General features: G+C 46.1%; 1 protein-coding gene across 14 annotated transcripts in view; it reads left to right on the top strand.

Annotated features, from left to right (window-relative positions):
* The window catches only part of SFMBT2 (Scm like with four mbt domains 2), a 226,543-nt gene that overhangs the window by 140,217 nt on the left and 63,560 nt on the right, over nucleotides 1-22,766 (top strand). For all 14 annotated transcript variants that reach the window (XR_007153923.1, XM_047866407.1, XM_047866402.1 and 11 more), the window contains 2 exons: nucleotides 5,045-5,146; nucleotides 8,468-8,615. Coding sequence is in view for 13 of the 14 variants with exons in the window: in XM_047866407.1 (XP_047722363.1) it covers nucleotides 5,045-5,146; nucleotides 8,468-8,615 (250 nt within the window). In the remaining variant the exon portion in view is untranslated. The remainder of the gene's footprint in view (nucleotides 1-5,044; nucleotides 5,147-8,467; nucleotides 8,616-22,766) is intronic.

The raw sequence follows: 22,766 nt of genomic DNA, 5'->3' as shown, positions 1-22,766 counted from the left end.
TGTACCTATATACGCACACACACACAGAGCTCGGAAGGTCTGTGTGTTGTCTTATTTTGGAAATTTACTGCCGTTGAATTCTTTAATTATCTTAAAAATAACTCAGTATTTTTTAGGAGTATCAATGACTCTTTTGCCTTTTTGGATCAAACTGACATGCCTAGGTCCAGCCTCCTGAGCTAAATTTACCAAGCCACTTTCCCATAATTTTTTCTTTACTCTCCTGAGTCATATTCGTATTCCAAATTAAGATTCACCCCTGGAAACCCTCAGATTGCCATCATCATAGCAATAGTGATTTTTATATGCTGCAGGAAAAAATGCTTATTCTGGAAATTTCTTCTAAGCCTGGATATTCCATAGCTGTTCTTTGTCTTTTTCCTTCTCCCTCTGATAATATGTGTGTGTGTGTGTGTGTGTGTGTGTGTGTGTGTGTGTGTGTCTGTGTTCTCTGCATCTCTGCCTCTCTGCATGTGTGGTACTTTGGCAATGTCTAATGCACGCTTATTGAGCAAATGCTACACTCTGAAATTGGAATGAATATCAAAAAGTCATCTAGTTTTGGACATTCCTCAGCTTAATTCAATAAATGCTTGTTGGGGTCCTAGTTGGGTGAACTGCGGAACATAAATGAGAGAGTTATGCATTGACGGGGAAGTATTGCACGTAACACATGGCCTCGTGTCATGTTCGTTTCAAGGTCTCCAGGGGCCCATGGGAGGTTTCAGTCTTTGAGAAGACACTGTTCTGCCTCTTGTAGTATAAAGTTTATGACATCATGGTTCATGAAGAACATAAACATTAGAGCGGTGTATATATGGTCCTAATCAAATTCATAATCCTTATGTGTCTTTGCTTCTGGATGCAAAAGACTTTGTTGTGTTGACTTACCTTCGAAATGGGTGGGATTTTAGACATTGGAAGATTTGTCTTTCCTTTAAAAAAATTTTTTTAACATTTATTCAGTTTTGAGAGAGAGAGAGAGAGAGACAGAGTGTGAGCAGGGGAGGGGCAGAGAGAGAGGAAGACACAGAATCCAAAGCAGGCTCTGGGCCCTGAGCTGTCAGCACAGAGCCTGATGTGGGCCTCGAATTCACAAACTGTGAGATCATGACCTGAGCCGAAGTCGGAGGCTTAACCAACTGAGCCACCCAGGCATCCCTCTTTTTTTGTTTTTGTTTTTGTTTTTGTTTTTTTAATACTGATTAACTACTGATTAAAAGTGACTTTAAGAAAGTGAAGGGTAGGGCTGTGGCTACAGAAATGTGTTGTATAATTTCTGGGCTTGTTTCTGAAATTTAGACTTCAAGTTTAAGAGGCTCTTCTGGATAGATGTGGCTATTCGAGACCAGAATATAAACATCTGTGTTCGAATACAGGTACCCATCACAATATCTGGGTTCCTTTTCCAGTATATTAAATGAGAGGGTTGAAGGATTTTCACATAGTTTGGGACAAAAACAGATGCATTTCACAAGTAAGAATTTTGTGTGCTTGCATGTAATTGAAAGCTAGTCAAAATAGTTTACGATGTAGGAAATCCAAGCCCTAGATGACCATGAAAGACTTCTTTGTAAACCTTTGCTCACTAAGCATCATTTTTAAATTGTTTAAAAATATTTTAATGGCAGGGTGCCTGTGTGGCTCAGTCAGTTGAGCATCCGACTTCAGCTCAGGTCATGGTCTCACTTAGAGTTTGTGAGTTCCAGCCCCACATTGGGTTTTGGATCCTCTGTCCCCCTCTTTTTTTTTCTGCCCCTCCCCTGCTCACTCTCTCTTTCCCAAAAACAGATAAACATTTAAAGAAATATTTTCATATCATTGAGACAGAACACCATTTTAATTATTTTAAAAAATACTAATGTCATTAATGTTTTATTTTTGTCCCCTGTTTGGCCATGTGTGATTGTGATGTGAATGGTATTTTTTACGGATGACACCACTCGGTGGTTGACCAGCGCTTGGCCACTCCAGGAAAGAGGGAACAGAGTGTGTGATATCTGTACAAAATGATCCCCTCTTTACCTGGAGATACGGTTGGATGAGGTAGACGCAGAAATCATGAACGACGAACATTTATAACACCAGCCGCAGGTGCCAAAGGAGAAGGTTATCTGAGGAGCAAATTCTTGCCCTAAGACTTGATGCTTTATTTCTAAGGAAAAGCGGCCATTGCCTGGTCCCACCCGACAACTGGGTGTAACATAAGGCACCTGTTAAGGGACATCTAGCAGTGTCGGGTGACTGGTCCCATAGACTTTTCAGCATCAGGAGTTGTGATGGAGAGACCTTCCGGTAGATACAGGGTGAGTGTAAACTTGGCTAAAGACTTCAAGTCCATGGTCAAGGTCAAACGGAGAGCCTGGGATGTAGAAGGGTTCTGGCAGTCCCGTGTCGACCCTGCCTGAGAAAGCTGCCTCTACTCAGAGCAAAGGTAGGGACAGAAGTATATGGAGCAAAGCGTGGGCACACGGCTGAAGTCAAGAAAGACTGAAGATGGCAGGTAGACCAGAAGCCCAGAATGTCGTCAGGAACCTCGCAGCAGAAACAGAGGGGAAGCGAAAACAGGTGATAGAGGGAAATTGCCAAGAGAGCAGATCTGGTGGCGGAAGCTGCCACAAGTTATAAATGTTCTATTATTGGTGAGTCACATCTCTAGTAATGAGAGGGAACGGTGCAACAGGGAGGGACATCTGATAGCAGAGAGAAGCAGAACATCTGTGAAAATACTATATTCGTCTGGGCCATTTATTAAACAGTCGACCCTTGAACAGCATTGACCTGAACTCCATCTACATGCAGATTTTTCTTTCGATAGATACAGGAGAGTGCCGTAAATGTATTTTCTCTTAAGATTTTCTTCCTAACATTTTCTTTTCTCTAGCTTACTCTGTTGTGAGAATACCGTACGTCATGCACACAACGTACAAAATATGTGCTCATCGACTATTTATGGGATTGGTAAGGGTTCTCCTGGTCAACGTGAGGCTCTTAGTTAAGTTTTGGTGGGGAGTCAGAAGTTACGCGCCCGTTCTCAACTGTTCAGGACATTGTCTCCCCTGTCCCCCTGCATTGTTCAAGGTACCAATGTGTCATTAGTTCCTGAGGAAAGTTCTGTATCGTCAAGCCGTGTAAGAATGACTGCTTCAACTTGTTGACTATATTCAGGTAAAGTTGTGTTATATTACGGTTTTGGAATAATTCGTTTTTTTCAAAACGGGAAAGGGTTTTTGAACTTAAAAGGGGAAAAGTGTTTATCTGCACAGTTCACTAATGTGTGTGCGTTCCCACTGGTAGTGAGATGCTGGGGGTGGGGGTGATATGGATGTCCGACAGGAACGTTAACTTTTAATCTTGTAATTCAGGTGTCAGTGCGTCCTTTGTGGTTCAGGGTTACTGCTTTTCTGTCATCCCCCGTGCTTTCTGGCTTTGCCCTGGCACTGTGGTCGATCTGCATTATTATGTGTTAATATGCATTAACTCTCTATACGGTGTCTTTTGAGGTTTTTTCCCCCCGAGCCAGTTTCCCAGCCACCATTAAAAATAAACGCCATATTTTCAACATAAAAACATAAAAATCATCTCCTGCATGTGAGGGGTGTTTCCTTGTGTTTTTCCTTATATGCATCTAATCTCTGCACAGCGTGATCGTTGAGTTCTGGGGAATTGATAAAGGCTGGGAACGGGCTAGTTCATCCATTGAGTTTTTGTCCTACGCCGTTGCACTTTGGACACATCCCTGCCTGTGGATCAACCCCTCACCCCTGCCGCCGCCAGATGTGACACTGCTTGCTTCCTCCAGACCTAGCATTTCTTGAGCCCCCACCGGGTACGGATACCTTTGCAGACTGCGGTGACGACAGGAGACGGGGTCCTTGTGGTCTCTGGGTGTTCAAAGCCTGCACCTTCGTTGGTAGAGCAGTGGCTTGGCGGGGGTTTGTAAGCGGTTCTCTGGTCTCGTGCCCTCCACCGACGGCACTGACCAGCTTTTGCAGGGGGAGCAGCCCCAGCCCCGCGGGGCTCTGCCCGATCCTCAGGGCTGCACGAGGAATGGTACCTCTGAATTAATTAAAAACCCCCTAGAGGTCTGCAGATAGAAGCAAGTAGTAGATCCCTGGATAGGTTTGGTGCTTCTCACCCAGTTGATGAATTTAGAAATGGTAGGATTTATTTGTAGCTATTATTTCCCCCAGGGACGGGCTGCGGATACGTTTCTTTATCTGCTACCATTTGCACGGACTGTGAGTTAGGAGGTGACCTCCGTCTCGGCCAGATAAATCCTGGCATCCCGAGTCCAGCCAGCCTCCTCTGTTCCGTGGAGGGAAAGCGGGCACTGAAATTTCTTGGCTCGAGAAGGCAGGGGAGCTCCGTCTCGCACACAGAAGGTTGCCGTGAGCGGGTTTTAAAACTGCCAGACGCCTATTAAACAGGGGCTGTGGCTCATCCTGATGGAGCCGGAGTCGGGTTCCGATCGCGGGCAGAGCTGTTTGGACCTCTACAGGCACACATTCCCCAGATGGGCGGCTGACCACCAGGAACTGATAAGCTGTGAGCTCTCAGGCACAGGACGCGGGGACAGGCCGTGTCAGCCACAGGGTCTCCCGGAAGCCCTGGGGAGTTACCTCCAGAAGCACGAGGCCACGTTTGCTGAAGATGTGCCTGCTGTGTGTTTCAGATGACTGATGGCCCCCATTACTCGGCCGAGCTTCCGTTCTAGCGCCTGGGAAGATCAAAGCAGTGCCGTGTGATTTTTTTCTTTTCCTTTTTCTTTTCCTTTTATTTATTTTTTTTTTTGGGGGGTTAGTGTAAATTCAAGCATGGCCACAAAGGCTTGTTTCCTTCCCTCGGAAAAGCAATTTAGCCCACAGAAAATAATTAAATCCGCAGTATCTTGCAATAATGAGAAATTTGCAACGGGGGAGGGTTAATTGTTTCAATCCGATTTTAGTTACCCAATAAAATGTCTAAGGAGGGCGTCCAGACAGTGCCCGAGTTCATGCACAACACGGCCGCTTTTTCAGCCTTTCTGTCGCTTCCCCTGCAGGATCATGCAGATCTGAGAAGCCATTTCTTCACGGTCGGGATGAAGCTAGAAACAGTGAATTTGAGCGAGCCCTTCCATATCTGTCCCGCATCAGTGACCAAGGTGAGCCTCCCGCTTTGCTTTCCACCTCAGCCCCCGTGTTGCTGTTCACAGCCGACCGGATGAAATACGCGGTTGCAGGGGCGTGCCGCGGCACCCCTGCGCCCGGCGGAGGGCACCTTCTCGCCAGCCCCGCTGTCACTGGTCGTAGAGAATGAGGCCGGTCCCCTGCCTCCCGTTGCAGCAGAGATTCGGGGAGCGCAGAATGTAGACGCTGGTGTCCCCGAGTGGCCGGGAAGAAGGTCCAGACGCCCGCTGGGTCTGCAGCAGCGACCTCTGCCGCAGCAACCTCTGCCGTGACTCTGATCCACCTGTGCTGTTGGCCGTGGCCACCTCAGTGTCCCTGTTGGTTCCCGTTATCTTTGACACAACATGCTCGTGAGTCACGCATCGTCAGCGTTGCAATGGCAGCCTGGTCCTCTCCCGCTGGCAGGCGTTAGAGTGATGTGTTTATAGTTCGAACACCCGAGAAAAAGGCGGAAAGCCGATTCCCATCTCCAGTGTGTCCCCCCCACCCCGTCCGCTTGCGTTTTGTCACTGGCTTTCATCCACGAAGGGAGGAGCCTGCTTCTCCGATTCGCGAATTTAAGACGAAATTGCCTTTTAATGTAAAGTTACTGTCATTACGGCCCGATGGGCTTTTCAGATTGTAATGTCCCTTCCCCGTTGAGGAAGTCACCTGTGGAAGTCACACCTAAGACACGTGTTTCTACCTTGAGTGTCCTCTTACAGATGGCGGGAGAGACCAAAGCCACATTCTTGCCCAGTGTATGTTTTAGTTAATGGCCTTTTGTGAAGGAACTTAATTAACGGTTCAAAAGTCAATTCCATTTTCATTTCTTAAACTAAGGAAGCCTGGGTTTGTTAATACAGGGGTGGGCGTTTCAGAGTCATTCGGCGTGGTCTTTTTTTAATTCACGATTTGATAAGATGTACGTCACAATACGGAAGACGGTTGTGATCGCAGTGTTTCTTCTCTTCTACATAGGTTTTCTTTAGAACGTGAATTACTTTTACATCACTGCTGATTTATTTGGAGAACAACTGGCCCGTGGGAAAAAAAAATACGGAGTGATGCTTTGCACGGTGGTTTCTAGGGTTGCGATTTATGTTCTCGGTCATAACACCATCCGTTAAAAAGCTTTTTTATTTAAGTTGACCTTTGGGGGTTTTCCTCGTGCATTCTGGTAATTGCACATTTTCCCAAAACTGGTAAGTGTTACCTTGCTGCACGCTGGCCAGAATTTCCCTTTGTCCCAGCAGCAGCTGATGTGGTAATGCCAGCTGCCCATCTATCTGCATAAATGTTACCCCGTCGTCATTCTGAGAGGCAACGGTGTCCCCTTCCCCTGGTATTTATACAGTAAACGAAAGAGAGATGCCGGTGTGCTCAGTGTCTCCACAGAGGACTCACATTTTTATGCCTGCAAATAATCGTAATCTGTACCATTAGAATGTGACATACTAATTACGGATAGTCTCAGCCCAGATACCGGTGTCTTGTGGGATAGATTTCCAGTGACAGTAGCTTGGTTTCACACTAAAGAAGTCTTATTGGGGGTGGGGGCGGGGAGGATATTTTCTCTGATTTTTTTAAGCTACAGTTTCTTTTTCATTTTGTTTCTTCTTACCCTTTCTACGAAGGGTGAAACGCTCAGTCTTTCTGTTCCGCACGAACCCTTTTTGGCCCTGTGGTGTAGAACACACGTGGATCGGACTGTATGCCTTGGCCTCTCAGGACTTAGATGGGCAGGTTCAAGGTCCCCCCGCATGTAGTGAGATTTCAGGATGTTCTAAGGTGGTAGGTATTTATAATTAGACATAATTGTCTTAACATCGGAGAAGGCTTTAGAATATTATGTTTGAGAACATAACTGCTCATGATAATGAAAACTTCATTTTCATTTTCCTCGGGGCTTTCCTACATGGCACAACTATTAAGGACATAAATAAATAACATTAAAGCCAACAGACGAAGCAAGTAACTGCGTTTTAAATGCCCAACCTTTAGCAGGACGGTGAGATTACAGATTGTGTGTTTGGGGATCCACTGATGACAATGACTATCATCTGTGTCTGTGAATTATATTGTATTGTTTAGATAAAGAATCTTGGTTCTATTTCTTTCAAGGCTGGCTCTGAGCTGCACAGCCTTGGGCCAGCAGGTTAACTGCTCCTAGGTTTTAGTTCTGAGACCTACAGGTTTTGGACCAGATTGCTCAGTGTTTCTATACCATGTGGGACATGAACCCTGATGGAGTTGAGGAAACTGATTCAGCTTTTCTTCTGAAGTATGTGCACACGAATATGCGTTTTAATAGGTTTTGGAGATTCCTCAGTGCCCATGCTCACAGGGTCTAGTGGTGCTAACGAATTCTGCCATCAGAATTCCAGGTTTTTAATATATACATCTGTGTGTGTGTGTGTGTGTGTGTGGTGTGTGTGCACGTGCATGTGAGATTAGATCCCACTGGCATTTAATGTAGGCACTATTCTGGACAGTGGGAACGTGGACAAAAGTCCCTGCTTTTACAGAGCTTATATTTTAATGGGTGATGGTAGAGAAGAAGGAAGTAAATCAATAGAAAGTTACATGTCAAATGCTAAGGAGAAAGACACAGCAGGGAAGGGACCAGAGGAGGCTGGAAGGCCAGAGTGTGGGAGGGAAGGTGTGGTTTTGAATCGGGCTACAGAGGGAAGAGCTTGCCGGGAGGGCGAAGTTTGATCCTTTGCTCCATAAAGTCTCCTTTCAGAGGCAGATCTCAGGCAGCAGAATTAGGGCTTTTTGCCGGAAGTAACTTGAAGAAGAACAAGAGTGAGTGTGCGTTTCTGCTTTGATTTTAATTAGGCTGCCTCCAGAAAAATATTCTGTACATGAGGGAGCCAGGAATCCTAGCTTAGGAAGAGTGTTCCAAGCCAGACAGTGGGGTTCTTAAATGATCTGCTGTGAGGCCGTGGGTCCCTGCCGTGGACGTGGAGAAACCACTGACCTTCCAGGGCCCATCCTGGCTTTGGGTTTGTCTTCCTTCATGAATGGTTTTCTTCCGGCACTGACTGTCCCTTTACTTCTCTAAAGTCACTGATGTCGTTTTGTGCTTTCGTATGTACACGACTCACCCGCTTATCTTTCCATTAAAGCGGCCACAGTGATCGACTCTTGAACTGGATCATTTCGGCGATATCCACTGAGGTGCCAGGTTGTGTCGGAATCCTTTCGATGAAACCTATTTGTTGCATTTGGAAGCTGTGCCAGCGTTTCATACCGGCATCGTGTGATAGTCCCGAGGAATTAACCCTTGGCTCTGTGGTTGTTTTCTCTTCCAGGTTTTTAACAACCATTTTTTTCAAGTGACTATTGACGACCTAAGACCAGAACCTAGTAAACTCTCAATGCTGTGCCATGCGGATTCTTTGGGGATTTTACCAGTACAGTGGTGCCTTAAAAATGGAGTCAATCTCACACCTCCCAAAGGTCTGTATTCCGTGAAAACGTGCAGGGTTTGGGTGGCTGAGGAAGGTGGCGTCACCAAAGTGTGCCTCCGATGATCTCGAGAAGTTTATGTTGTAAACGATTTAGATTGTGGGAAAACAGTGCATCTCACAGGTGGCTTGACACTAGACTCTGTCACAGCTCCTTCCCGTGGCAAGGTGCATGACTTCGGGCTTCTGGAGAAGTCCATTCTGTCCGCCGTGGCTCCCCATCTGCCGTGGTGTGCGGGGGTGCTGGGGTGTGGTGACAGAGGGCACAGCTAAGCCATCGAGGGCACAGCTAAGCGATCGAGGCTGGATGCTTGAAGGTGTTCGAGAAGTGGCGTTAGAAACGCAGCATCATGCGGAAGAAACATTTCTCTCCGTTTTGATTTCCGTGAAGTTAATTTTCCCCCAAGCTCACTGTCTGGTAGCCAACAGTGTGATGCGGTAACACATTAAAATAATTAAGTCGGGAGCTGGGTCGCACTAAAACCATGTCAAACTGGAACCCACGAACCACATTCTTGGTAAGTACCTCGCGTGTCGTGGGGTGACGTGTGGTTTGGTGCCCCTTGCAGATCTGACGCTCCTGCAGGGAAGAGAGCAGCCGGATGGAGGGAGAGGGGGTGGGAGGGAAAACAGAGGGGGTGATAGAATAATTGAAGGAAGAGATGAGACGAATAACCTTCCTGCAGGATTTTAACAGATCACAAAAATTGCAGGGGTTCTGTGCTGCCCTTTCCAGATCCCCAGGGCCTGGATTATTTCTAGCGTTCCTCACGCTGGGAGGTTAATGAATACCCACAGGTTAAGTTCCAGATGCCTGGGGGTCGTCGTGTCCCAGAGGCAGCCTTTGCCCCTGCTGCACCTGCCTGGCCCGTCTGTGCCATGCTTCGCTGGCGGCTCACTGTCCCCCGCCCCCCCCCATGCTCCCTGTGCTCATCCCCACCGGGTGAAGGTACCCCCACGTCAGCTGCCGGTTCTTCTCCTTAAAGTCGTGCAGCAGCAGAATGTGGTCTCGTTAGAGCATGGTAGGCTGGTGCAGACCACTCCCCGAACCGTTCCGAGTGCCTGGGTCAACGGTGTCCTGGAAATGAGCCTTGCCCTGGCACGAGGCGGAGTCACAGAGCCCGTGTGACCCGTCCGAGGCCACGCGGGTGGTGACTAACGGGGAGAGGTGCCCTCCCCGATTCTGTGCTCCGCGGTGGAGAGGACGCCAGTTCCCGAGGGTCCTCGCAGGGGACCCTGGCCAGATGGTGACTGTCAATCAGATGGGACGCCTGCCGGATTCCACGGGCGCTCTGCCGCGTCAAACCAGTGACACAAGGCTGGATATCTTTGTAATCCTCTAGCATGATAGGTTTCTTATCATGAACGATCGAGTGGTAGCAGATCAGAGAAAGGTCGCAGTCCTTTCCTGTGTGACATTTAGCAACAGGTCACTTGTTGAATCTCACAGTCAGTCCCACGCACGATCTCTACTCCTTCGTGACTTCTGTGATCTGAGCATTTGTGCAGATGGGTCCAGGTCGTCGAAGAAAGACTTCCTCCTGGATATCTAAAATGCTGCTTGGTTGGAAGTTATAAAATTCCTAGGTAGTAATAAGATCTGTTGAAGAATTTAAAGAAAAAAAATTACTCGGGTATTTCCTCACGTGGTGAAAAAAGGGAAAATATCTGGGTATGCATTTTGGCTGCTGGATTATTCCATTAAGTAGGGTTTTCATGTTTAACACTATCTCTAGATTTTTTAAAATATATTTCTTATAAACATATTACACTGTTAGAAATGCATTTTAGAAAAGAGACTGTTGGCATAATTTGGGTATTTATTTGGAAAGTAGGTGTGCCTCTTTGGATAATTGCATTTCATGATGTTTGGAGAAATACAGTTGGAGAATTAGAATTCTGGGGAATAATTGTCCCAGGGCCTGTGATTATAACAAAGTCTTGGCTAATTTATTTGCTGAGCTCTCACCATTTTGGGAGAGTATGTTGAGTATATGTTATGCACACAGTAAAACCTATTTTTGTAATAAAGTACATTAAAATTGAGAGGGTGGTGGTAGGGTTTTTGGTAGATGTGATTTTATGGTTTGCTTGTGAGCTAATTTGTTATGGGTCTTAAATGTCAACAGCGAGGCCGGGGATCATGCCGTAGAACTTTTTCAAACACCACTCTTTATTAACCTACGAACGTATGTGCTCTTCTTATAAAAGTTGCTTTTAACTCAAGTTCTGAACTTTGTACGTACAGTACGTCGGATTTATTACTCATGCTGGGAAGTGACTTTAGATGGTTTCTTGTGTATATGCTTTCACGAATGTGTTACGTCGTTTAGATTTCCGTTAGAACGGTAAACACCACTTACAATTACGTGCCGCCTGATCCCTAAACAAAAGATATTATCCCCGCTCATTCCCCAGTGGGAAGGAGCTGATGAAACAAAAGATATCTGATGGTATGGGAGATTTGCAGAGAACAGAGACCCATACTTAGGTTGTTTTGAATCTGTTTCTTAAGTTAAAAAAAAATTTTTTGTCTCCATGGGGCGCCTGGGTGGCTCATTCGGTTGAGGATCCAACTTCGGCTCAGGTCATGGTCTCGTATTCATGGGTTCGAGCCCCACATCGGACTCTGTGCTGACAGCTCAGAGCCTGGAGCCTGCTTCGGATTCTGTGTCTCCCTCTCTCTCCGCCCCTCCCCTGTTTGTGCTCTGTCCCTCTCTGTCTCTCAAAAAATAAAATAAAACGTTAAAGAATTCAGAAAAAAAAATCTGTCTCCAGACTTTAGAGACAAGTAGTGTGTAAGCTAGAATGGATAGGAAGGTTTCCGGATGTCTGGGAGAGAAAGTGCTTTCCTGGTAAGCAAAGGACAGATCCTTGGAAGTTTTATTCCATTAGCTTAAAACTAGCAAACAGCCATTCACAATTATAGATGCTATAAAAAGTGATGAAACAAGTAAATAAACCTGTGAAGCAAAAGTGTGTATATAGGTTATCAACCATGACTTACGATTTTTAGACTATTTCATTAACCTCCTTGGCGTGTAACATCAAGGATTAGTCGTAGAAAAAGAGGAGTGAACATCCTACCCAGGGGGGGATCTTAGTAGAAAATATTTTGCATTTATTGTAAATCGGTTGTAAAATGGGTGTGCAGAGGCTAAAAGTGAATCGCTTCCTTTAGCTCTCTGTCCCCGCTGTTTGGCCATCTTAATAGTAGGCACGTGAACCATTAAGATGATTTAAGAAGTGAAGGTGTTGTTTTATTATTATCAAGACTCAGAGTAGTGAACCCTAACTGGTGTCCTCTTTTCCTGAAGACTAACCTCAGACGCTGACCGATGAACGTACCCCATTCGGTAATCTGTTATGTTTCGGACATACCACAGGGTACAGAAAATAATAAATGCACATAATCTCCTGGACCCCCTGCCTTGAGGGAACAGATGCTGGCATTTGGCCACATTGGAGTCAGATTTTTAAAAAATGAAATAAAGCATCATAGAATATAATAGAAGACCGAGTCACCGCTGACTGTGTTTCTCACTTAATTATTGCATCGGTGAATCCCGTCAGTGTTTTCAGGATCTGACCATGTGTCATCACGACCACCCTGGTCCAGGCCACCGTCTGACGTCTCCTGGGTTACTGCAGTGGCTTCCGGCGTTGCACGTGTTCTTCGATGAGATGCTCAGGCTGGTTGTGCTAAGGTGGAAATCGCACACGTCCCTCCTCTGTTCAGACTGTCCGAGGCCTTGATAACTCAAGTATCAAGTCAGTGGAAGTTCCAGCTCATGGTCCCAGCCTACAGTGCCCACTAGTTCCCTGTCTGGCCTCATCTCCTAAGATGCCCCCCACTCCAGTCTGTCCAGTCTCGCCTTCCTCTTTGCCATTCCCGAGACCTGGCCCTCATCCCCACCCCCACTTAGGTTGTCTGTCCTTCCATCTGACTGAGGTGCCGCCTGGCTGGGGAGGGCTTTCTTCTCTGGCCTGTTTAGTGTCGATTACAAATCTCTACCCTCAATGTTTTTATCTCTTTCCCTGCATGGCTTTGCTGCACAGAACTTATTATCATGGGAGATACAATTGCTGTATATTTCCCTTCTTTGCCCTGGTTTTTATGTGTCTCTCCAGCGATGTGAAAGTTCACCGACAGCAGGGATTTTTGTCGCGTTCTCTGCTTATCCTCAGTGGCTAAAGCACTGCGGCTCTCGGTCCGTATTTGTTAAGCGTTGAATGTTGAAGTTCTGCCTGTATTCCTCCCCTTCCCTCCCCTGCCTCTCTGTCGGGTCTCCAACCACCCCACCCGTCTCCCCCCCCCTCCCCATAACCACTTTCCTCATCCAAAGCACACTCCAGGCTCTGAGCACAGAGCCGGACGCGGGGCTCGAACCTGTGAACCGTGAGGTCATGCCCTGAGCGGAAGTTGGACGCTCAACCCCCTCAGGCGCCCCTGCAGCAGATCTTTTTGATAGGAATGTAAAGAGTATCCCACTATGCCCACCCTTATGTAACTTTCCTCCTGAAACATTTTGCAGATTTTCCTCCGTGTTGATGCGTATAGATTCTTTACTCAATTTGCCTGTTTTATGAATAGACGTTAATTCTTGAAATCCATTTCCCGTTTAAAGACATTCGAGGCATTAACTCTTTTCTGCGTTGGGAATGGTACTCAGAGCATCTTTGTACATGTGCCCAAAGTGAGAGATCTCTCCGGGGATATACCCAGAGAGTGGAGTTGCTGGAGATCCTATATGGCGTCCTCCTCACCATTCTGTGATACGCTGGGGCGTGAACAGGTGCCATCCTGATGCCTGGGAAATGGGTCTCCGGTTTCATTTTGGTGTCCCTCATCTGCTAGTGCCGTGGAGCAGTTCATCATACGCTTGTTCACAACTTGTGTTGCCTTTGCTTTGCTTATTATATTGCTCTCCTTTTTCCTTTGATTGTAGAAGTATTTATGTTTGAGGATGAATTTCTTCTCTCGCCATGCGCGTCACAATATGTAATAGTCTAGCCTGTGGCTCGTTGCTTCACTTTCTAATGGTATTTTATGTTATATTGGAATACGAAATGATAATGTGGTCAAACCAGCCTTTTCCATTATGATTTGTCTATGGCTTTAGATAAACTTTGTTTTATTGATGTTCTATGTTTCCTTTGACAATCCTGCGGTTTCATTTTCTGTAGTTAGCTTTTTAGTGTACTCTCGGAGTTAAGTTTTGCACGGCACGAGGGATGAAAAGAGGTTGCTTTTATTTTCTCACTTAGGTTGAATTGGATTTTCAGATTCAGCCATTGCCTCAGCATCATTCATTGAATAGCGTGCAGTTTCCTTGCTGATGGGTGATGCCCCCACTAACACGCATCCGGTCCCTTCGAGGGCTGAGAACCTTATCTGTTCTTAGTTCTTCTGCTTCATTGCTGTTTGTCTGTCTCTGCATAAATACCTCACTTTTAAAAATCGATTTTAGGGGCGCCTGGGTGGCGCAGTCGGTTAAGCGTCCGACTTCAGCCAGGTCACGATCTCGCGGTCCGGGAGTTCGAGCCCCGCGTCAGGCTCTGGGCTGATGGCTCAGAGCCTGGAGCCTGTTTCTGATTCTGTGTCTCCCTCTCTCTCTGCCCCTCCCCCGTTCATGCTCTGTCTCTCTCTGTCCCAAAAATAAAATAAACGTTGAAAAAAAAATTTTTAAAAAATCGATTTTAGGGGCGCCTGGGTGGCGCAGTCGGTTAAGTGTCCGACTTCAGCCAGGTCACGATCTCGCGGTCCGTGAGTTCGAGCCCCGCGTCGGGCTCTGGGCTGATGGCTCAGAGCCTGGAGCCTGTTTCCGATTCTGTGTCTCCCTCTCTCTCTGCCCCTCCCCCGTTCATGCTCTGTCTCTCTCTGTCCCAAAAATAAATTAAAAACGTTGAAAAAAAAAATTTAAAAAAAATCGATTTTACTCTATGTCTCGATATCCATCCAGTGACTCCCTCGACCTTTTCTTCCTTTTCAAAATTGTCTTAGTTGTTTTTTGCAGGTTATCGTATGTGAATTTTAGAACCAGTTTGTAAGACACTGTGAAAAAAACCCATTGGATTTTGACTGATCGTGCATTGGACTTAATTAATTAATTTAGAAAAATGGACGTTTTATTGTGTTATCTTTTTACAACTTTCTTTGCTAGTAATTTTCCTAGATACTTCCTGTTCGCTTGCTGTTGTGAATGGGTGTTTTTTTTTTTTTTATTCATTTGATTTTTTTTATCAGCTGTGGCCAGTCTAATGGAATATACCCCTGGTTTTTGTTTGTTTTTTATCCAGTCGCTCTCCTAGGCAGTGTGGCTCCAGAACAGTTAGTGTGAGATAACGGGTAAACCGATTGTTGAAGGTCTGGTAACACTAGCTTGTAAAACCATCTGGAGCTGGTGCTGTTTTAGTTTGTGTTCTGTTGTGTATGAACTTATTTCCGTGAAAGGTTGTTAAGTTTAGCCATGGTTACCACTTCTGTTGGAGACAGTTTCGGTAATGTCTATATATTTGCAGATGAATATTATATATTCATATAATACATATTTAGATATTCATATAATTATATAGTATCTGTTTTAGCGGTGCTTTCCCATTTACGGTCAGAGTGTTCCGTTTGACCAACCTTATTAATTGAACTGTTCAACCGTTACATATTCTCTATTTTTGTTTGTTCTATGATTTTCTAGAAAGTGCATCAAAATATTGTGAGACTGGAGATCTGTCCACTTGTGTGTGTGTGTGTGTGTGTGTGTGTGTGTGTGAAGCATTCAGGTTCAGGACCGCTAGAGCTTGCTGGTGTTGGTTCTCTGTATCCCTAGTCATTCATTTTGCTTTACAACCTCTTCTGTTTCTTTCTGTGGGTTGTGATTTCTCGTGGTGAACTGAGTTTCAGTGGTGCTTGTTATTTCTGTGCGAGTTCCCTCATCCTTAGAGTGAAGTAATTCCTTCCATCTGGTTTTGCATTAGAGTCTGCCCAGTGTTCTAAGAATTTTGCAAGTCCTAGAGTATTTATTTATTACCGTCTTTATCTCCTCCGATTTTTAAAATCGGTGTTACTCACTTCCGCATCCCCGGCACCTGAAACAGTGCCTGGTACGTGCCTGTGTCCCTGGTTATTGGAGGGAGGAACGAATGGACGAATGCCACGTGCATTTGTCAGCCTGTACGATACACATTGTAAATTTGCCCAGCCTCCCCACGGATGCCCCTGGCTTGGAGGAGCTCGGGACTCCTCTCTCTCCCCCTTTGAGCGGAGCCCTGGGCAGGGAGCGGCTGTGTCTGCTCCTTGTCCCTTTTGGTGAGCTGACGTTGTCCGGACCCGTTTTCGCAGACTGGGCAGCTGACCGGGGCCAGGCGTTTTACGATGGTCTCTGCTCCTGCTGCTCTCCTCTCTCAAGCCCGTGGTCATCTTCTGCCCCGTGTGAGCCCCAGACGTTCCCGGACTGGTCGGCTCTGCCTTTGTGGGCCTCTTGGTGTTTTGGCATCTGGAGATTCTCTTCTCTTTCAGGTTTGGCTGTGTCATTCTTTTTATTACTACCGTAGTTCATCTGGCACCTGAGAGGGTCCCTCTTGTTACTGGATTTGGAAGTTTATTCTCATTTCTAGCTCTCTGATTGATTCTTGAGCAAAAACTTGCTTTTGATTGAAAAGAGCTGGGGGAGTAAAACTCTTTGGGTGATTTTTTATATCTGAAAATATTTCCGATTGTTGGGAACTTACATCTCTCTGGCTTACTTACTCCTCAGTTTACTCTGTGGTTGAGGATTCTTACCATGGCTTTGCCATCGACAGCCGACATTTATGTGACGTTGGACTCTCTCCCGGGGACACGTCCACATCTCCTAACATGGCAGGCTTCAAGGGAGGGCACGTGCCCTTTAGCGAACAGCACAGGGGAAAGGAAGTACTTGGCGTAGTTACTGGGTGTGCCAGAAGTCAGCCGTCTTGCCTGGGAGCCTGTACGAAGACTCCTCCAGGAACTGAATGGAGAGACTATTGAGAAATCTTGCCCAGGAAGAGACGGACTGGTTCCAGGGGCTGCGTGTGCCCCCTGAGGAGTGTGGCCTTGCTTCCTCACCCGTTCATCCTGCTTCCCTGACAAGATGGCGGCGAGGGTCACCTGAGGGGAGGCCATCACGCGCTTAGCCTTAGCGAGTCCCAGGAACTCAGTAGAAGCCTGGAGGGAGACCACCTTTCAGGAAGACCGGTGCCGTGAGCGAGAGTCCAGTAAAGCTGTCCCAACGGTCCATGAGATTTTCTGAGGAAGGGTGAGGAACCTGTTCTTACAACATGGCTTCTTTTGTGTCCTCTTGCGTTCTTGTATCTCAGGTCTGGTACGTGCCGATCTTTGGCGATGGTCATGTCGTTTTTCCTTTCAAAGAGACGTTGAACTGAAAGCTAAATGAGTCCTCTGTTCACACCAGATGTCGAGCACCTCAGTGCTGTAAAGGTGCTCCGAGGTGGAGATGTCCTTATGGGGCTGTGTGTTCTTCAGTCAGTTGTGGGGGAAGGGGGCATGTCCAGAACTTTCTTTCCTGCTTCTCCATGTCGGCCTCCATCCTGGAGTCACAGTTCCCGCACAGTGTGTGTGTCCCTCAGGACCTGCTGGAGCAGGTGACACAGAACCGGTCCCTGTCTCATTCACATCTTAACAGCGACGAACCTGAGTCCAACAACCTGGAGACTGAGGGAAAAATCATCGAATGAAATGCATTTCCCTGTTGGGGAAAGTGTTACTAACTTATTAGAACTTCAATTTATTGGGTTAAAGACTATGTTTTAATTATAGTTTTAATACGCATCCATTCTTTAAAATTTTGAAAACAAAAGGAGAGAAGTTTCCTATCCTGAAGAAACAACATTTGGTATATATTCTCTCACATATCTGTTTCTTAGAATATGTAACTTTGTATATCGGTTTAATTATTTTACACACACGAATTTGCCACCTACATGCCAAAATGTCTTCTACTTTAAATGACTGGAAAGTTCCATGATTGGCAGGTAAATAATTGACTTAGGGACACCTGGGTGGCTCAGTTGGTTAAGCATCTGATTCTGATTTCAGTTGGGTTATGATTTTGGGACACCACATCAATCCGTGCTTGGGATTCTCTCTCTCCCCCTCTGTTTGTCCTTCCCCGCCCACCCTCAAAATAAATAGATAAACTGGAAAAAATTGAAACACGCCCCTGTTGTTTGTCTGTATTGTTCTCGTCTGCTTTTATGCATAAAATGTTTGCACAGCATCCTGTTATTTCTGTAGGATACTTCATAATGGAGTTCCTGCTCTGTTCTCACTCAAGCTCACTCTGCCCACCCCACAGTCCCCCTTGTTCTTTCTAGAGCATTCTGGACCTGCTTCTGCCCTTTTGCAGTTGTTGGCCCCTTCCACTGGCACCCCCTTCCCCTAGGTGGCCGCAAGACTTGCTTCCTCAGTTCCTAGGTTTTTCAGCGTTTCGTCAAGACTTCAGCCCTCCCTTTGCCTATAGCACTGATTGTCTGATTTTTTTCTATTTGTGTATTATGTGTCTCCTCCCACTGCAGCGTAAGCTTGCCTGCGTAAAGGTTTTTGTCCTTGGTCCTTTCTGTATGCTTAGAACTAGAACCATGCCTGGCATGTAGCATGCACCTAATAAATGCTTTCAATGATATCATATGTGAATGAACAAATGGGTAGAGTGGAGAGGAGACCCCTTCTTAAAGATTTTGACACATTGCGAAATTGGCATCTGTGGTGGATTTTTGAGATTATATGCCAACCAGAAATGCATAAAAGCACCTGTTGCCCAACAGTCTTTGCAGTGCTGGGTTTTTATTCTTGTTTTTCATTTTGACAGTCACGTAGATGGCAGAGGTGAAACTCTTTTGCTGATATTATTTTTGAAGGTTGTACAAGTTTGCTTGTTTGTATGTTTTCCGTATTTACCCAGCATAGAAGGGCAGCTCTTACTCTGTGTCTATTTTGTTACAGAAGCGTGTCTTTTTTTTACATCCTTCCCTTCCCTCCATCCTCTCATGATGGTCTCTGGGATGTCGTGGTTCACTTCCTGGTGCAAAAGGCATGAGAACACTGTGGTTATCGGGGTGGGAGGGTGTCATGATTCACTTCCTGCTGCAGAGGCACATAGACCACCATGATTTTCTGAGGTTGTCCTGATTTACTTCCTGGTGCTGAGGAAAGTCCCAACTTCTCCAGTTCCAGCAGGAACTGGCTAAAATCAGGATTCTGTTAGCAGATGAAAAGCTGGACGTTGGCTCTTGGGAGGCAGTCATGGCGTATTCCACATGCTGAATTAGCTCTTGATGGATTGACTAGTGCCTTGATTGACTATCCTTTAAAATACGGCAAAGGTCTGCACTTTCAAGTAATTTTTTTTAATGTTTTTTATTTTTGACAGAGAGAGAGATAGAGCATGAGTGGGGGAGGGGCAGAGAGAGAGGGGAGACACAGAATCCAAAGCAGGCTCCGGGTTCTGAGCTGTCAGCACAGAGCCCGACGCGGGGCTCCAACTCACAGACCGCGAGATCATGACCTGAGCCGAAGCCGGAGGCTCAACCGACTGAGCCCCCAAGAGCCCCTCAAGTAATTTTTATTAAAATAATATATGATCATTATTGAACACTTGGCAAATACAAAGAGATGGAAGAAAAACATCCACGAGTCCCACCATCCAGATAACTATGTGGATAGTTACCACTACGACATTTTCCTTGCATTTCCTCTGGTCTTTTTCTTTGCATACTTTCATAAAAATCTGTTAATTCTGTATATGCTTGTGCCAGGAAGTCTTTCCATCTAGACCTATAGCAATAATGTTCTCATAATTTTTTTTTCACCAACTGTGCAGTTTCGTGCCTGTGTGATTTTCCGTGGACCTTAGATAAGTCATATATCGTTTCTTATTTGGGGATGTAAGGTTGTCCCACCGATAATAATGCCATTGTACCTTAATGCGTAACACTTTTTCAGTTTTTAGGACTGTTGTGAAATTGTCGTGTCAAAGTTCATGAACATTTTACTGCCAAATTGTTTTCCCGAAGAATTACCCACTTGCAGTCCCAATAGTAATGTTTGCAAGTGGGGCTGTTTTGTGCCAATTAATTTGTATCATAAGGAAATGGGTCATCGACCTGTTCTCTTTTGGACCTGTAGCAGTTGGAACTTCATTCAGAATAAACACTAATAAAAGCTTTAAATAACTCCCATGGCCATGGTTCAACAGTCCCCTGTGGCAGCTTGTTGAGGATTTTAACAGCCCACGGGGTTTTGATTTCCTTTTATTTTCTTTTCCCCTCTGCTATTTCCCTCCCTCCTGGGTTTAAAACATGTTTTCCTAGCTACAGTTAAGCCTTAGTACTTCTTGTTCTGTCTTTGTTGATTAATGAGTATAATTGACCCCTGTTGTCTCTATTATACAAGCCACAGCAATTTGTTTTTATGTAGCAGATATTTTCTGAGCTGTCACAAAACCGCCTTACAAAGAGAGAGCTCATTATCTGCCTGAAGGAAAGGAATTTTAAGTGATGAAGTGAATAAAGGTCCCTATGAGAAGGAGGAGGAGAAGTCTAGGCTATTCAGATGTTCAAGGAACAGTGGGGGCAAAATAATCCATTGTTGCTTAGGTACCGGGCCAGACTTGGTTAGATCTTGAAATTGCTAGATTAAAAATGGCTCCCCATAGAGACAGTCTTGAAGACTGATACAGAAGCATGGAATGTAGGTCTGAGAAACCATAGAGCATGACATTGGATGGAGTGGGTTGCAGCCTATGGGAAGTTCATGGTTACGAACACGATTATAGAAATCCCAGCTAAATGCCTCTGGAGGGGGAGTAGAGGTGGCTTGTAAGTTGGAAGGTTTTATCTGAACAGATATTGACCATAAAGAATATCCAGATTTCCATGTTCTATCAGAAGATGGCTTGTTTTTCATTTATGTAGTTCCCCCCGCCCCACCATTTCTTCTTTGCCCCCATGATCTTCATGAGATTTTCCTCAGCTCACCAAACGAACTAAGGAATCAGCAGAGGTCGAGGGGAAGAGACATTGCGACACAGTGCGATCTTGGCTTTAGCGAAGTCAGTCTGCCACAACCCTGAGAAATGGGGTCCTTGTGCCTCGGGAACCATCTTGTCTTCGGCTAGTCTATGGCGAGCTCCTCTGGGGAGCGTCCTGTCACATAACCTCTCTTCATCAACCCTGCCACACTTTTCTCGGAGGAGAAGAGGAAGGAATTAACCACACACAAGGACAGGCACAATCCCTAAGCAGCCGCAGTTACTTAGTCACTAACGATGGCTCTGAATTATGGAACGCGACAGCTGGAGGGGCCTTGAAGGTCTCCTCTTTATTTTGTGAATACGGAAAGTCAGACACGGAAGATTTTTTGCTTCTTCCTGGTTTCATCCAGTTCCTAGTAGAGCCGGCTCTAAAAACCCAAATGCCCTCCTTTCATATGGTTGGGTAGCTTCTCGGCAGTTTGAGTTGTCTTTTGGCAAACTCTTCTGTTCTTACACGTTTAAGGCAAGGATTTGATCCAGAATAGCTCCAGACGAACTATTCTCAAGAGTGCAGGGTTCTGTTCATCGGAAAGAGACTTGCAGTGCCTTATTTAAAGCATATTTTGTTTTATTCTGTTTTGTGGGTAAGCGTTCAGAAAAAAAAAAAAAGTTGGCTTGGTTCCTTCCAGAAACCTCTGATGCAAGAGCCATCTGGCTCTGGAGAGAGGTGTTGGGGACAAGGGCAGGTAGGAAAACTTTCAGAATCTCTTTGAAACGAACTACCGGGAGTAACAGCATCTCAGAGCCGTAAGACGTTTTGCCCCCTTGTTGGAAAGAAATGAGGCGTTGTCAGCCTTTGTAGAGTGACAGGGAGGTCATAGGAAGAAAAGGGGTGCTTCGGCCATGGATGGTCAGCAGGGTAGGGGGGTTCAAGGATCAGCCCCTGGGCCAGAGGAGTACCAGTCCTTCTTTGCTAACCCCATCCCGTCTTCTAATGAAAACTGTGTAGATTGAGCTTCCTCAATGAAAAGAATACTATCTTGCACTCGGAGGTACAGACGGAGGTAGGAGGCAACAGTACCTTGACTTTCTTCCATGAAGATCTTCTGTACTCTCCTTGTAGCCGTGGGGTTTAGTAACTACGGGTCCCCGTGTGATGTGAATTCGCAGGTGTGGAATTTACGATGATACGGGGAAGAGAAAATGAGGACTTGGCAGGACTTGGCAGGTCTTGGCTCGAAAACATAGTTAAGAAATCCCTCGTGGGTTTATTTTCCATGCACTTCAAACCCATCAAGGGAGAACGCCCAAGTGAGGGTTAGGGTGACGTTGTCCGCCGTCCTGACGGATCCTGATTGGTAGAACGCTGTTCGTCCTCATCGCCGTCCTTGGTTCACAAGAAGCACAAATAACACCCGTATGAAGAGCCGTCCCCCTATCTGGGTTAAAGTGCACACCCAATGCTGTGCTTATGTTCTGATTCAGAACTGTTTCCTCTTCCCACGACCTTCCCAAGACCTTCTCCCATGGCTTGTCATGGTGGGCACGATGGATGTACTTGAATTGCGTCCCCTCCTGCCAAATGAAATGAAGAAAGAGAAGAACCCACTTTGGCAACATCGCTATTCATTACGCTTATTAACACAAGTGAAGGGCTGTTTCTCCAAACACCCCCCGCCCCTACCGTGTCTCACAGGTGCCCCCCCAGTGCTTCCCCCAAAGGGGCCCACCTTTCCCGATGCTCATTTCCTTCCTCTCCCTGGGTGCTGTCCAAGGACGGGCTGCCCGCCCACCCCCCTGGCCTCTGGAGGCTTTCTTTCTCACGAACACCTCAACTCCTCGTTTGCTGTTTGTTTTACTTTCTGTTACTCTTTAAAAACCCTCCCCCGAGGTAGTGTTTTCCAATAAAGTCTCACGGTCTCCATGAAGATATCGAGAAGTTCACAGGAACTCTCAGGCTTCACGTGGAGGGAGGTATCACCGTGTATTTCCGCAAAACGCATTGCGCGAATGCATTGTGTGTAACATCCTGTCTCGATGCTGCTGCCCCAGAGCACGTCCGTCCACCGGCGGGTGCCGATGTGGGTCAGCGCCACCCTTCACGCGGTTTCAGACCCCACATCGCGGTCACG

The sequence above is a fragment of the Prionailurus viverrinus genome, chromosome B4 (assembly GCF_022837055.1).
Source record: "Prionailurus viverrinus isolate Anna chromosome B4, UM_Priviv_1.0, whole genome shotgun sequence".
NCBI lineage: Eukaryota > Metazoa > Chordata > Mammalia > Carnivora > Felidae > Prionailurus > Prionailurus viverrinus.
The sequence above is the reverse complement of the archived record's forward strand: the minus strand, read 5'-3'. Positions and strand labels throughout refer to the sequence as shown.